Here is a 16,723-nt window from a genome sequence, read left to right on the forward strand (position 1 = left end):
AAAAAAATATTAGTGCAGTGTGCACTCCTGTGTTTCTAAAGAGCAGCTTTTACAGTGACTAATGAAATAAAGGCTAACCATTCCAAAACCACCTTTGCGCATGTTACCATTAGTGGAGGTCCAGTTTGTGTGCACTGGCATGGATCTCATCGGGTTGTTTTCAGTGTTGGGCAAGTTATTTTGAAGAAGTAATTAGTTATAGTTACTTCTTCAAAAAAGTAACTGAGTTAACAATTGATTTACACTATTATAAAAGTAACTAAATACTACAAAATATTTTTTTAAGTAATAATGTTTATAATGTTACAGTTTGATACTCTGATGATTTCTTGTGAGCATTCCTTTAGTTTGAACCCGGTGACAGTATGAAGTTATTATGAAGTTCACTGCTCTGTCACAATCACCATGGTTCATCAACATTTCATGATGTGTGTGAATTTTTCTTTCCACTGTTGGTGTGTTTTGTTGTGTTGATTAAAACAACCAAATGCAGCTTTCATAGTTTATCATGTGTTGTGAAACTGTGATCTTTGGAGACATGGAATGTGAATGTGTTGTCTGAAAAACACTTTAGGTTAACTTCTGCTGTTTTTAAATGTGCTACATAAATAAGAATGATTTGACTCGAAAAATAAAAACTTTTTATGTTCAGACGTCTTTATTCTTGAAGTTTAAAGTTGGATTGTTAAATTCTAATAAAAGTGGTAATTTAACACATTCTAATAATAGTAATAATGATGATTATGATAATAATAATAATAAATTTTATATATAGGCGCCTTTAAGACCCTCAAGGTCACCTTACAATGGCACAGAAGGAAGAACAGCACCTTAGCATGACGTTATACTATAACCATAACCTTAAGAAGTATTCCGGATGGGTGAGAGAAAAAAGTTAATTCGTTGTTGGATTTGTGCGCATGCGCCACGTCTGCGCGGAAACATTGGGTAGGATGTTTTTCCAGGTAGGATCGATTCCCAGAACACCAGCTATCCGAAAACAGCCCAGTGGCTAACAGCTGGTGCTAATATCTGACAGTAAATATGTCCAAAAGTACTTTTTTTTGCCTTTTCGTCAAGTCTGTCTTTGTACAGACCTGCCGTGTTCGCCGTCGTTTTGTACATCACTGTTTTTGGGGCAAATAAAATGCAAGTAGGGATTAAAACCGCAGAATTAATTATTACCGGTGCTGGAAATACTAGCGCTTGATGCAGTGTTTTGATTTTTTTGCCACTTGTACCCACAATGCAATGCGCGAAAGTCACGTGGTCTGTCAGCAGCGGCAGCATCCACTCCCCCTTCTACCCTGTGAAAGGGTAGATTTGATTGGGATTAATATAATATATAAAAAATATATTATTTTTAATGTCAGCTTTTAGTTTACAGGTATGACTGAAACTTCATTTCAGCACTAAATGAGCGACCTGGATATTCTTTCCCTCTCTGACTGCGTTGCTGTTTGCAAGATTAATAACGGGAAAGCAGGAAGAAGGGGGCGGAGCAAAGTGTGTGCGCAGGAGAGGAGCAGAGAGAGCTGCTTTTTCACGAAACGGAAGTAAAGTAGTGAAGTTAGAGGAGAGAAACAAACTAAAGCATCGATCATAAACCACTACCAACGTCCTGATATCTGCATCGATCTGCCCACCCTTGTCTCCTGGATCGTAGCTGAGATCAGCGTGAACCACGTGGGTCTCTGCTCCCTGATCTGTTTCCTGTGTTTGGAAAGAGTTGCAGCTTCATCGCGGAGTTTCTCTCGGTTTGTGGGCTCATCTAAAGGTAAGCACCGAGCTAACTTTACTGTGAGTTCAGTTCATGTTGAGTTTAGCTCCTGAATGAGGTCTTCTGCTGCTCTCCTCGGTGTCTGTTCACAGTTTATTGTGAACACGTTGAGAGAAGAGTGAGAGAGTGTTTGGAGAAAAACACCAACTAACCATTAGCTCAGCATGCTGGGAGAAGTTGGAGCAGAAAAGTCTTTTCATTGTCCCTGCAGCTGTTTTTCTGCCTGCACCAAACCTCTACAGCCTCATTTCTATTTGAAGTGATAATCAATTTTGAATTGATTTTCTAAACCCACCCCAACTCACCCTGGTGTGTGAGGTGGGGTGGGTTTAGAAAATCGATTCAAAACTGATTCAAATTGATTTTAGCATGAACAATGCGATATCTATTTATTAAATCGTAAATGGATTTTGAAATATAAATATATTTTGCCAGAAATGCCAGAATCTCAGGTTAAAACTCACAAAACTACTTCAACAACCACAAAACAGCTAAAACGGGTTATCTGCTGTAAAAAGCCAGGCCAGGGAAATGTCCTTCATGTTTTCCTGTGTTTTATCCTCAAATACTTTGACTGCCATAATGCTTACACCTCTGATGAAGTCTGACAAATGTCGATACTGATAAATTACTAGAATTATAATATTTCTGACTGTGTGAGTCAAAATTGAATTGAATCAAGTCCAGACCTGCTGAATCAGAATCAAATGGATTATAGAAATCTAGGCCGAGGCTCGAAAGAACGGGATGTAGCTGTGGGTGATGAGGAAAGATGAAAAGAACAATTGATAACTTTTTCATTAAGTTAAGGCCTGATCTGTCTGAAATTCATAGCCAGTGCTCTGACACGGAGCCATCAACCTTTCAGCTTATTTTTAACACTGGTTCAGAGACCGCATCAAATAATGAGCCACATATGATTGACTCCGAGCCACAGCCCACTGACAGTAAAAGGGGGAACGTGAATACATTTCGAATAGAGTAGCTTGACCAATTTCCCTGGCTGTGATACAGTAAAGCTGACAACATAATGCACTGCGTTTACTAGTGGTGCAACAGATCAAAAATCTCACGGTACGGATCGGATCACGGTTTTAAATCACGGATCAGATCGATTTTTGGATCATCAAAAATAGAAAAAAAGACAAAAATTCGACTCGCCATTTACTTATTTAATCAACTGAAGACTCATTCCACGCACTTATATAAAAACAAATTAAGGTGCAATATGGACATTATGGACCAGGCTGGGCAGCCTCTGCAGGCTCTGCACACGGCCATAAACAACCAGAGGAGTCTGTCAGTGACAGGTTGCTTCTCCCAAAGGCAAGGACCAGCAGACTTAAAAAGTCCCACACGCCATCAAACTGTTTAACTCCTCGCTGGAGGGGAGAGGGAGGGGAAACGGGGACAAAGAAGGGGGGAACAAGTAGCTGTAGTGCCTTTTCACTGTGCAATAGTTTTTGTTAATATCCAACGGTGTAATAGACTCACAATACTTGAAATGTGCCGTTCCCTTGTATTCTTATTCCTATTTATTCTATTTATCCCTTTTGTATTCTCTGTATTTATATAGGTGTAAATATGGTATATTTCTGCTCACATTCTGCGACTTCTGTCGGTGCTGTGCTACTGGAAACTGAATTTCCCGGAGGAACCCACCCGAGGGATAAATAAAGTTCCATCTAATCTAATGTAATCTATAGGGCAGTGCAGGGCTTTGTATCTACCACTCCGCTGTGATATAACGAGCAGTCACGGTCACGTGGCTTTCCGTTGCCCTGGAGCTTCACCCATTTGTAGTTAGAGCAACAGAAGATGCCTGGGACAGTTCAGCCATGACTTTAAACTTCTCCTGCTCATACATGCTTGGAACCATCTTGTCACACTGAAGTGGATGCGCAACGAGATATCATAGCGTGGCTCAAGCACGTTCATCACAGTTTAAACCGCTTGTTTTGCACAACGGAATACGGCCTCCCGTCTGCAGCTAAACACCCCAATAGCTTTAGTAATAGCTTTAGCCCGGTCGGATCGGGCAGCAAAAGGCTGCTTAAATGCCGCAAACTCCTCTGCTCCTTCACTTGGACCGCTAGCGCTGACCATAACTACTGCTTGACAGACTGATCAAGCGCACCAAACACATACTTTTTTTTCTTTTCTTTTTCGAATCTTCGGATCACGTGCGTACCGAACCGTGGAGAGGGATCGGTTTGGATTTCGGATCAACCGTGATCCGTTGCACCACTAGCGTTTACTGTCGTGAGTGTGGAAAGACCATGCCCGGCAATTCTGTATTCATGACTCTTAATTGAAACGCTGAAAAAGCACAGTGTATCCAGAAAACAATTACCGTATATGTTGTGATAAATGCATTGTCCAAGTGCCCCAACTCCCCACTGCTTTCAGTGGCAGGCAGCAGCAAACAGGTCGATGGAGGAGGCCGATGTGATGACTAAGTTTAACATTGTCTACAATATTACCTAAAACTGCCAAAGCACTTTAAGCACAAGCACTTTTTCAGTAACATATCTTTCTTGTAGAGCAGTGTTCCAAATAAAGAACTTTGTGTTGACAAGATTGTTAGTTAATCATTTACAAATCAATATTGTCTGTAAGCACAGCAATTTAAAGAAAAAGTCACAGTTAAAACTGCGGTGTTCAACGATGTGGTTGAAAAATTGTGGTGCACCTAAGAAAAAAAGTTAGGCACACCAGGGCAATCTTGGCAAAAAGTTAGTCTAGAGTCTTCCTGTTAAAGAGCCAAGAGCCTTTCTTTCCACTTCCTCCATGTAAATATGTCTGTGAAGGTTCTCAGTCATCCAGGTCCTCGTAGTCAAAGGAGCTTGCAAAGAAAAGCGTCTGGACTTCTTTAAGTTGCTTGAAGACGTTTCACCTCTCATCCGAGAAGCTTCTTCAGTTCTAAGGTCAAATGGTGGAGAGTCCCAGATATAAACCTAGTGGGAGTTTCCCCCCACAGAGGGACAAAAGGACCCCCTGATGATCCTCTAATCGCCTGAGCCAAGGTGGGAAACTGGGCGTGGGTCCCAATCAGCCAGAGTTTCGGGTGTGTTCATTGTGAAACCTGGCCCCACCTTATCATGCGAATTCCTGAGGTCAGATGGCCCAGGATGTGAGTGGGCGTTAAGGCGTCTGGGAAGGATCTCAAAACTGGATTATAGATGGCAGAGAGTTGGTGTCGTAAACCCCCGCCTCTGTTCAAAGATGGTCACTCACAGTGGACATAGATGACTTCTTTCATCTATAATCTTTAATCATCTATAATCTTTCATCTATAATCCAGTTTTGAGATCCCTTCCCAGACGCCTTAACGCCCACTCACATCCTGGGCCATCTGATCTCAGGAATTCGCATGATAAGGTGGGGCCAGGTTTCACAATGAACACACCCGAAACTCTGGCTGATTGGGACCCACGCCCAGTTTCCCACCTTGGCTCAGGCGATTAGAGGATCATCAGGGGGTCCTTTTGTCCCTCTGTGGGGGGAAACTGCCACTAGGTTTATATCTGGGACTCTCCACCATTTGACCTTAGAACTGAAGAAGCTTCTCGGATGAGAGGTGAAACGTCTTCAAGCAACTTAAAGAAGTCCAGACGCTTTTCTTTGCAAGCTCCTTTGACTCCTCCATGTAAAGTTTGGCTACAATGGGACACACTGGGGAGCTCACAGCACATCCATGTTTGTGTCTGTAGAAACCCTCGTTGTATTTAAAATATGTGGTGGTAAGGCAGAGGTCTAACAGTGTGCAGACCTGATCAGGGTGAAGCTGGTTCTGGTTTTAAGGAGCTGTCTTGATGTAGTTGTTTCCTGACAGTCTCCACTGCCTCGGTTGGAGGTGTACAAGTGAAAAGTGAGACCACATCAAAGGACACTCTGGTTTCATCTGGATCAAGTGTAAGTTTGTGGACCTTGTTGGTGAAGTCAGCAGAGTTTTTGATGTGATGGGCTGTGTTCCCCACAAGGGGAGCTAGGATGGTGATGAGGTGCTTGGAAATGTTGTAGGTGGCTGAGTTTATGCTGCTACCAATGAGCCTGAGTGGGACTCCTTCTTTGTATGTCTATGGAAGTTCATATACACAGGGTGCAGCATCCACCGGGTAAAGGTGGTGGTATGCAGGGAGCTCAGTGGCTTTTTCCCTTTCAAGTTCTTGTTGCAGCTGATGACTTTCTTTTTGCTTCTGGGGTTTCACCTTGAAGCTTCATAGGTATTGTTGTCACTGAGTGTAGTAATGTTTATTTGCTCTGCTTCTTCTTGTCAGGGATAAAATACATATCTATACTTTTGTGTCCCAGCTGAGTAACAGGAGGAGAAGAGTCTGGTGGAGCAGCAGAGGAACAGTTTCAGCCATTTGGACTCAGCTCAGCCACTACAGAGGAAACAATGACTTCAACGCAGGAGGTGAGAAAAATATGACAGTTACACTGTTATTGAAACTGTGTGCACAGCTGGTGTTTGTTGACATCTTTGATTCCACTAATGGAGTTTCAGTTTGTTCCACGACTGCATTTCACTCACTGCCTCTGTTTGTATCTCTGTCACTGCAGGACCAACATGGAGCGAGAAGTCAGCGCTCTCAGGAGGCCGACAAACCTCACAGAAGAACGGGAGAGAAAATATACAGCTGTGAAGAGTGTGGGAAGGATTTTACCCAGTCTGGGAGCTTAAAAACACACCAAAACATCCACAGTGGAGTTAAACCGTACAGGTGTGACTTGTGTGGAAAATGTTTTACCCAGAAAGGACACTTAAAAACACACCAACTCATCCACAGCGGAGTTAAACCATATAGCTGTGAGTTGTGTGAAAAGTCTTTTAACCAGCCTGGAAGCCTAAAAAGACACCAACTCATGCACCGTGGAGTTAAAGCATACAATTGTGAGTTGTGTGGAAAATATTTTAGTCAGAAAGGATATCTAAAAACACACAAACTAATTCACAGTGGAGTTAAAGCGTACAACTGTGAATTGTGTGGAAAGTCTTTTACCTATCCTAGAAGCTTAAAAACACACAAACTAATTCACAGTGGAGTTAAACCATACAGCTGTGAGTTGTGTGGAAAGTCTTTTACCCAAGCTGAAAGCTTAAAAACACACAAACTCATCCACAGTGGAATTAAAGCATACAGCTGTGAGTTGTGTGGAAAGTCTTTTACCCAAGCTGGAAGCTTAAAAACACACAAACTCATCCACAGTGGAATTAAAGCACACAGATGTGACTTGTGTGGAAAGTCTTTTACCCATTCTCAAAGCTTAAAAACACACAAACTCATCCACAGTGGAGTTAAAGCATACAGCTGTGAGTTGTGTGGAAAGTCTTTTACGTATCCTAGAAGCTTAAAAACACACAAAAACATCCACAGTGGAGTTAAACCATACAGCTGTAATCAGTGTGGTAAAACTTTTGCTCAAATTAGTAACTTACAATGTCATCTAGTTACCCACTCTGGAGTTAAGGCGTACAGCTGTGACATTTGTGGGAAATCCTTCAGCACGCCAGGGTACCGCAATGTTCACTTACGGATTCATACCGGACAGGATGTTTTCTGCTGTGATCAGTGTGGGAAACTGTTTACAACAGCCACACACTTACAAAGCCACATGCTTACCCACACTGAGGAGAGACCTTATAAATGTGACCTGTGCAATAAGGCTTTTAAATCTCCACGTCACCTGAAACTCCACCAAGAGATCCACACCAGAAAGAAACTCTACAAGTGCAGTTACTGTGAGGTATGTATTTATTAGGGGTGCAACGATACACAAAATTCACGGTTCGGTTCGGTTCGATACTTTGGTGTCACGGTTCGATATTTTTTCGATACAAAAAAAATGTTCATGCCTTTTTAATTTGTCATTTATTAAAATTATAAATATATATTTTAACTCAAAAGTACAGTTTTTAAATTTAACCCTAACCCTTGTGCGTGTTTTTTATTTTGACAGCGAATGCGCACCTGCGGACCACTTATGTGCAGCCCTGGTTATTTAGCTCGTCATATTGCAGCCACAGAAATTATTTTGTCCATGAAACCATAAAGCTGCACTTTCTTTTTGCCTTATAGTCTGATTTGTCATAACTTTTCTGTTTTGTGGTAAGCTTTTCTTTGGCTGTCACTTCTTCACCCTGACCTGTCTTATTTGGCTCAGCAGAACTAAAATATATATCCTGCTGCTTTTACACACGTACTCACATAAGCTCAGCGATTCTCTGCGCGATCAACCTCTCACATGTTTAAGCTGCGGGAGATTTCACTTGTCATGTTTGCATAGTAAGCTAACGATTAATAAGACGATGTCAGAGGAATTGGTGCACAAATTATCATCACTCACAGATCAGTGCTGTCGCTCTCTATACACAGTTCGCGCGATTGCAAAGTGAAAGCAAAAAACAAGCGCAAATTCAAACACGATTTCAATATGTCACATATTGACAGTGGCTCACCGATGCCAATGACATAATTACCCAGCTACATTTCTGAAAGAATGCAAAAGCATTGACATATATTTTTCCTACAATAGCCCGACGGGCAGGGCAGAGATAGATTTTGGTAGCCCGACTGAAAAAAATCGCTAGCCCCGGGACGTTGGGCTAGCGATATTGCGAGCCCTGTATCTGATTGAGGAATCACTCATCTTTGGAAAAGAGAGTTTATTACAGAGAAATGTCTCTTTCCAAAATAAAAGCTATACTATCCGCTTCTTCTGGGCTATATTCTCAGCAGCATAAGGAGAATCATGTGCTAACAGCTGTCTAAATGACTCGGCTAAAGTTAGTAGCATGCTTGCTTGTTTTTTTTCTGCTTCCACTTGTCTTTGCACTAGGATGATGTCGGCGTAAATGTGCAGTCATATTCGTTGTGTTCCCACTAGTGCTTTCAGGTTAATCTCCTTGAAATGACCTTAACGCCACAACACGGCAAATCTCCGTTAACGAGCTACCGCCGATCGCCCGTTCATGGGGCTAGACGGCCAACACGTTAACGAGCTAACTGCGCTAACACACTAGTTCCCACCCATGTAATTGAGCATTGCATGGCACATCCAACATACTGTTTTACTTTAGTTCATGACTGCTTACCTTCAGGGTCATACGTCACATGAAAACCAAAATAATTCCAAACGCCAGATCTGAATGAGGGTGGGGGAGGTCCATGTTGCAAGGAGAGCTTAACTTCTGTCTCGCTAGCTTGCCCTGCGCTCTTCCTTCTGACGATGCTGTCTGTGTTGAGCGCTCAGTGAATCTGCGTTCGACTACTCCGCCTAGGCTGCACTGTCGAGCCTAGGCGGAGTAGTCGAACACAGATTCACTGAGCGCTCAACACAGACAGCATCGTCAGAAGGAAAGTTGATAAAATAAATTACAAATGTTGTATTGTTCGATACATATGCGTACCGAACCGAAAGCACTGTATCGAACGGTTCAATATCGATACGAATATCGTTGCACCCCTAGTATTTATCTTTTAATTTTAGCCTGACTGTTTGGAACTACTCTGCTCATTCAATTTGTTAACTTTCTGTAATAACTCCTTAGTAATTCTACTGCATATAAAAGCAGTGCTTATTGGATTTTAGTCTCAGCTATTATTTATTTCTTCCATAGTCATAAAACCAGTAAGTAATAACTCTTCTGTAGTCACAATCTCCCCATTCTCCCATAGTTAAGACTGCTACAATTTGGCCAGTGTTAGATGACTTATTATCTTCTTTACTAACTAAAATCAGTTATTGTTGCTTTAAATTGGGAGCGAGACCGATTTGGTTGCAACTTTTCATGTGTATTTATGAAGAATATGATATAACTTTTTGCTTAGATACAGTTGTTTTTGTTTTAAATAAACTGGATGCAAAAATGAAGAATTATTTTAACCTGCATGTCCTGAACCAGAAGCTGGTCTTGAGTCTCTCTGTTCTTGACAGGATGGCGTGGAGCAACGGTTTGTTGTTGGGATGGACTGGGTCCTTCAGTGTCTGAGCTGCTCTGGACCAGCATCTCCTGGTGTAAATGTCCTGTAGGGAGAGGAGAGGAGTCCTTCAGCAGCAATCTAATATATAAATCTGCCATCCTTAGTACAGCCGTTCCCATACCAGGATGAGATGTTCTGTGTGAGGATGCTCTCCACAGGGGCTGAATCGAAAGTTCTGAGGATCCCTGGACAGACACCGAACTTCCTCAGTTGTCAGAAGTTGTACAGGTGCTGGCTAGCCTTTTTGTATGTGGGCAGACCATGTCATACCTGAGGAGATGTGGACACTGGGATACATACACCAACCTCCTTGGTGTTGCAGACGTTCAGCTGGAGGTGGTTATCCTGGCACCACAATGACAGATTCTTCATTTCCTCCATGTAGGCCGCCTCATCGTTGTTGGAGATGGCACCCAACACCACTGTGTCGTCAGTAGATCACAATGGTATTAGAGCTATGAGTGGCCACGCAGTCTGAAGTATAGACAGAGTAGAGCAGTGGCGAAAGAACACACCCCTGTGTTCTCTCGCCACTGCTCTACTCACATAGTTACCCTGTTTCCTGTCCACATGGCTGAGAGTGGTGTGCAGGATATGGACGATGACGTCCTCTGTGGATCTGTTGGGTTGGTAAGCAAAGTGGAGTGGATCTGTGGTATTTGTGGTGGAGAAGGAGATGATGTTTTTCCACAGCCTCTCAAACACCTTCATTACCACCAAAGTCAGTGCAACTGGCCGGTAGTCATTCAGGCATGAGGGCTTGTTGTTCTTGGGCGCAGGGATGATTGTGGATCTCTTGAAGCATGTGGGGGCCACAGACTTTGCCAGAGACTCACTGAAAATGGAAGTGAGCTTACTTGCTAGCTGGTCCACAGAACAGACGCAGCAGCTGGCCGGTGATGCTATCTGGCTTAGCCGCTTTCCTTGTGTTCACTCTCAGCGACGCATGGACGGCGTGCTTTACGATACGGATCACCGGTCCCTTGCCGTTGACATCACCGTCCTCTGTTGTAAGGCAGTAGTTAGCATTAGCCACCTGGCTAACCTCGAAACTGGTGTAGAACGCGTTCAGCTCATTGGTAAATGCAGAGTCTGCATTGATCGGCGCAGTGTCTCTGGCTTTGTAATCTGTGATGGTGCTTAATCCCTTCCACATGCTACCCAATTTCGCTGTGCAAGAAACTGCACAATGACAATAAAAGTTCTAAAAATGTTGAAGGAATTCCCTGACTTACACTGTCTTTGTGTCTTTGTTTAGAAGCAGAGCGACACAGATGGATCCAGTAGTCAACCCTGTCGTCACTGTGGTGGTGGGAAAGACTTTCATTGTGACCTTTGTGGAAAAACTTTCACTCGGCAACAAAGCCTAAAATTACATCAGCGTAGACACACTGGAGACAAAATGAACTACTGCAAAGAATGTGGGAGAGGCTTCCCCACATCAAGTGCATTAAAAAAGCATGTACTCATTCACAGTGGAGTCAAAAAGTACGTGTGTGACCAGTGTGGGTCATCCTTCACCACTGCAGGTGAGCTTAAAGTGCATAAACGAGTCCACACAGGAGAGAAACCATACAAGTGCAGACACTGTGACAAAAGCTTTTCACGATCAAGCAGTCATAACCTTCATGAACGTACACACATGGAAGAGAACTTCAGCTGTGACCAAAGGCATCAGCGTGATCATGCAGGACTGAAATCACTGGATCACAATGATTCTGCAGAGACAGAAAGATCCTCTTCTGGTTTCAGGGTCAGACTTAAAAACTTTGAGATCAGGCTCCACAGAGTTCATCTTGAGTCTCCTGTAAAGAGTGCAGCTGATGTCACACTTGGATGTTATGAGGTAGCTCTGATTTCTGAACCGGCAGTGAATAATCCTGGATCTTAAATTTGGGAATCTGCAAGCATAGACATGAAAATCAAGGTTTTCTCCCCTGAGGGATTTAATGCTCTAAATTTCTATCCCTGTTAAATGTTAATCTTTGTTCAATTAGAACACAATAGTGTTTAGTAGTTGTACTTTTTAAAGTAATATAAACGCTATGTGAATATGTTTTTTTTTTTTTTGTTTTTAACCAAACTTATATTGTACCAAATATCAGTGTATGGCTATATGCATCAATTTCTTTCATTTCAACTTTCTTTTTTTTTTTTTTTTTTTTTAATAAACTTGTTTTTCATCTATTTATCTTGTGTTACCTCAGTTAAATTTGAATGTTTTTTTTTATATTTAAACTTGTGCTTTGGTAATCCCTGTTCTTAAATCCATTTCTTTCAAAACTCCAAATCATTTCACACTAGTTTTTGCAGTAACTAGTAAAAGGATTTTACATTTAAAAGCTGCAAAGTATTTTCTCCCTTCCTGATTTTTATGTGTGTTACAATTAAGTGCTTTAGTTCATTAAACAGACTTTGAAAAACAAAATGTTTGTATGTATTAAGGGAAATAAATAAAGCCAAGCAGTCTGAATAAATCATAAATGCCAAAGCCTATCTTAGGGGTAGTATTAGTTCATATACCACAATGCAGAAAAAGGCATCAACTTGATTATGAAGCAGTTCTAAGTGAATGTGTACTCATCAGAGTGTAGTAATACAGATAGGAAGATGGCAGGATTTTTAGATAAGCACTTTTTGTATCGTTATCAGAGAATCCAAGGGAAGCATTAAATACCCCAGTGACTGAGGAGGAAGTGCCACTTGCTATCAGTTCTTTTAAAGGAGGAAAAGCATCAGCACTTGTTGGTTTCTGCTCAGAATTTTATTAAAAAACTACATCATCTTCTTGCCAGATCATTGACGGATATTTTTTTAGACTCTTTTAAGAATGAATGTCTTTCCCCAACACTTAGACAGGCTAATATTTCGTTAATTTTAAATAAAAATTAATCACCAGATAGGTTTGGATCATATAGGCGGATCAGCCTCATCAATGTCGATTCTAAATTACTCTCTAAGCTATTAGCGATGAGACTGGGGGGCATTCTCCCATTGCTTATAAACCCTGATCAAACAGCTTTGTCCACAATCATTTCTCATTTATAAATATTAGACGATTGTTAAATATTATACAATATTCGAATCAGACAAATTATATGGCTTATGTTATATCTTTAGATTCTGAAAAGGCATTTGCCAGAATCGAGTGGACATGCTTTTTTTTACCGTATTACAAAGATTTGGCTTAGGCAAGGGTTTTATTGGATGGATTAAAACTATCTACAAACCTCAACAAGCCTATGTTATAACAAATGGTGTACAATCATCAGTCTTCCCGATCGTTGGGGCGATCGGGAAGGTTGCCGGTTCGAGCCCCGGCTTGGACAGTCTCGGTCGTTGTGTCCTTGGGCAAGACACTTCACCCGTTGCCTACTGGTGGTGGTCAGAGGGCCAGTGTCCGGCAGCCTCGCCTCTGTCGGTGCGCTGTGGCTGTGGCTACAATGTAGCTGCCATCACCAGTGTGTTAATGGGTGGATGACTGAATGAATGAAATAAAGCGCTTTGGGGTCCTTAGGAACTAGTAAAGCTCTATACAAATACAGGCCATTTACCATTTCACACTACAAAAGAGATATGAGGCATCTTTGCATTAGCACTTGAACCTCTCCTGAGGCCATTTGCCAAGATATGCATGGCATAACAGTGGGTGGAGCAAATCATAAAACTGGATTGTATGCTGTCGATATTTTGTTCTTATTAAAACCAGAACTATCAATATCAGACATTATGTCTATTATATGTAAGTTCAGCTGGTTCTCTGATTCCAGAATTCATTTAGGGAATTCAGAGGTTATGCCGCTGGGTGATCAGGTTAACTCTCTGACAGATATTTGCAATTTTCAATGGTCCTCTTGCGGTCTCACATACCTTGGGCTAAAAATTCTTAAAGACCGATGGAAACTGAACTTGTCCCCAGTTCTCATTGGAAAAACAAAAAAGAGAGAAAAGATTTGGACAGATGGCAAAGTTTGCTGCTTTCTCTTTAGGAGCCATGTGAGCCTAATTAAAATCAATATTCTCCCTTGTTTGTTATATCCAGTACAAATGTATGGGCTCAAATTGTGGTCACAAGTATTTTGTACTTGTAAATCAGTTTTGTACTTGTAAAAAGAATTTGTGTGTGTGTAAAAAAGATTTTTGTGTGGACTGGCAGTTCCAAAGAGCGCCCCTCCGACAGCCAAACCCATCCATTCTCTGATTGGATAGTTACATTTGTGATTGACATGACATTGGCCAATCAGATGAACGGAAGAAAATTAGGGTCAAAATTTGTACTTTTAACTTGAAACTTGAGTGCAGAGTTTCACACGTATTTTTTTTGGCTAAGTCGACACTATTAAACCCGGTTCTTTGATCCCCATGATAGAACGGAGAAAACCCGACTCAGGAGTGGTAAAAACATTTATGATCCTTTATTCAATCATCTTCCGGAAGAGAGAGCCCTGCACAGCCCAAAGCCAGCTCTAGCATTTAGAAGCTAAAATGTGTCTCATATAGGTGTTATTTTGGTCCTTTACACGCCACACATAGTTTCGATAAAAACAACTGCTTGTATGTTACTAGTTCCGCTTTGTCTGGTTTCCTGTATTTTATTAATATGCCTCTGCAGCTCCACACTAAACTTCCTGTTTTTCAGTCTGGCTGAGCACTTGGTTTATGAGTCAAAACTGGCCTTGCTTTACAAGCCTTTATTATTAAAATGCATAAAACAATATAATCATAAAATAAGTGCTAAAAATATATATTTAACAACACACAAATATCTTTTTTACACACAAATTCCTTTTACACATACAAATCCTGATTTACAAGTACAAAATATTTCTGACCACAATTTGAGCCCATACAAATGCTACCTCTATGGATAACCCCGAATGTTTCTCGGGATATAGAAAAGGTTTTTTCAAAATATATCTGACATGGAAGAAACCTGGATTAGAAATTAGACTCTTACAATTGCCTACACATAGGAGAGGCATAGGTTGTCAAATTTAATTTTCTATAAATGGTCAGGCCATACCCGTTTTTTTTTATGGAAGTGGTTACATGGTTATCTCAATTTTGATTCCCTCCTAGACTCTTGGTCTGCTTCACCTTTTTAACTTTGGAGCCTAGTTGTAACAAAAAGAAACTTTTTCCAGCTAATCAATCTAATCTTGTTCATTCCAAAGTTTCACAATCTGCAGAAACAGCTACGTATGATGATTTGGAGACATTTCTTATAAAGCAAAAAGACAGAACTAATTTTATTTCTGCCTTTTATTCTTTACTATATGCTCATAGTAGCAGCACACTGAGTGTTATGGGAGGGGGATCTTAATAATGAGTATACAGAGGAGGCTTGGAAAGGAGCCATTCCCATAGCTACATCTACTTTTACTTGCAACCGCTTACGAGAAACCCAATACAAAAATTTACACCGCCTATATATAGCTCCTAATGTTTTGCATAAGATTACACCTCAGGTTTCCCCCTTCAGTATCAAATGTCAAAATGAAACTTGCATCCTTGTCCATTACCTTTGGGAATGCAAATTAATCGAACAATTTGGAGTTCTATATCTCAAGTACTGAGTAATATTTTTAAGAATGGGATCCAAAAGGACCGTGGATATTTTCTTCTTGGTTCACTTTCAAAAGAATGAACATTAACTTACTTGCAGCATAAACTATGTGATAAACTGTTACTGTTAGCTGTTTTCTGGTGCCTCCAGGTAATTAGGAAGTGAGCACCAAGGATGAGAGTTCACTCTTGTAGTTTGTTTTTTAAATCTGTGGGTGAATAGGTAGTTTTTTCTTTTTCCTCATAGTTTCTTTTTCTCCTCTTTTCCCCATATGTGTAATTGTAAATGTAAGGACTTTAACTGTATGCGATTCCCTTTCTTTTGCTTCTTTGTTATGTTTTTGTGTTTGTTCGGATGATAAATAAAAACTGTTGAATCACAAACTCACCTGAACTGGATCCTATCATTTTTATTTTTGTGTCATTTCTTGTAGATTGGTTTACCCGAATGTAGAATCTCTCTGTCATGGTTTGATCAGTAAACCTCATCCAGCTGGCTGCACTGAGAGGGAACCTGCTATACTGTGCATGTATTGAATTTTCCATTTGATGTTGTTGAATTCTTCCTTATTTTGTTGTATCCCTTTATGGACATGTAAAGAAAATCATTGTTGAGCTAATGCACGGTTTACTTCTGATCTATCTAAACTTCTCCATGAGCAGAACATGGCGTGGGCCAAAGCCCGGAGAACTAACCTCCACGCTGATCGGCTGTTTTTCAAGCAGCTGTGTGACACGTGCACAGTTGTCATTAGAAAAGTCAAAGGTGATCATTTTCTTACAGAGACAACAATCTCAATCACACAATCTCTATAACCGCTTAAAGATTCGGGAGACATTAAAATGATCTGGTAATAAAACTGTTGGTCGGCTTAATGAACATTTTATGATGTTATAAGAAATAAATGTAAAATTACATAAAAGGTTCTGACTGTATAGTTTCTTTGTTTTTTACTGTAGTTGTAAAAATTTAAGTTTTTATATTGGAAACTTTTGTGTCATCTAATTGTTTACGACATTTAACCTGATCACTAGTGATGTGTCCTGTGTGTCGAAGCTTTGAAGAGTGTCGGGTAATCTTGGGGGAGTTTATGTGAAGCGCGTATCGAGGCTCGCTTTGATTACGTATGTAGTGACGTTCGAGGCCTCGTGGGCAGTCAGTAACATGTGACTGATTCAGGAACTGGCTCACCAGTTTGCGCCAGATTCGAATTAAAATGGGCAGCAAAACACAGCTGATTTCCCATCACACTGTTGTGCTACATAGTTACTTGACCATTTCTTCTTTGATGGAACCAGCAAGGAAGAGATTTTTTTAAATCTCATCTCTCCTAATAAAGTATGCACACAGTAATAAATATAACAAATGATAAGCACCATAATATAAATA

At 40.8% G+C, this 16,723-nt stretch overlaps 1 protein-coding gene across 2 annotated transcripts; it reads left to right on the forward strand.

Moving 5' to 3' along the window:
- The first annotated feature begins 689 nt into the window (after window positions 1-689).
- LOC146662739 (uncharacterized) lies at window positions 690-12,576 on the forward strand. 2 transcript variants are annotated; one of them, XM_085419347.1, is made up of 4 exons: window positions 690-1,777; window positions 6,095-6,200; window positions 6,347-7,531; window positions 11,027-12,576. In XM_085419347.1, exons 2-4 carry the CDS (start codon window positions 6,183-6,185, stop codon window positions 11,657-11,659), a joined length of 1,836 nt encoding a protein of 611 aa, XP_085275473.1. In that variant the 5' UTR covers window positions 690-1,777; window positions 6,095-6,182; the 3' UTR covers window positions 11,660-12,576. The 2 variants fall into 2 exon arrangements, with proteins under 2 accessions (XP_085275473.1, XP_085275474.1); XM_085419348.1 differs by lacking the exon at window positions 11,027-12,576 and adding an exon at window positions 9,722-9,856 and having other exon boundaries at window positions 1,615-1,777.
- The last annotated feature ends 4,147 nt before the right edge of the window (window positions 12,577-16,723 follow it).

Source organism: Rhamphochromis longiceps, linkage group LG9 (genome assembly GCF_057381845.1).
Source record: "Rhamphochromis longiceps isolate RC_006_pf linkage group LG9, R_longiceps_female_GT1.1, whole genome shotgun sequence".
Classification (NCBI taxonomy): domain Eukaryota; kingdom Metazoa; phylum Chordata; class Actinopteri; order Cichliformes; family Cichlidae; genus Rhamphochromis; species Rhamphochromis longiceps.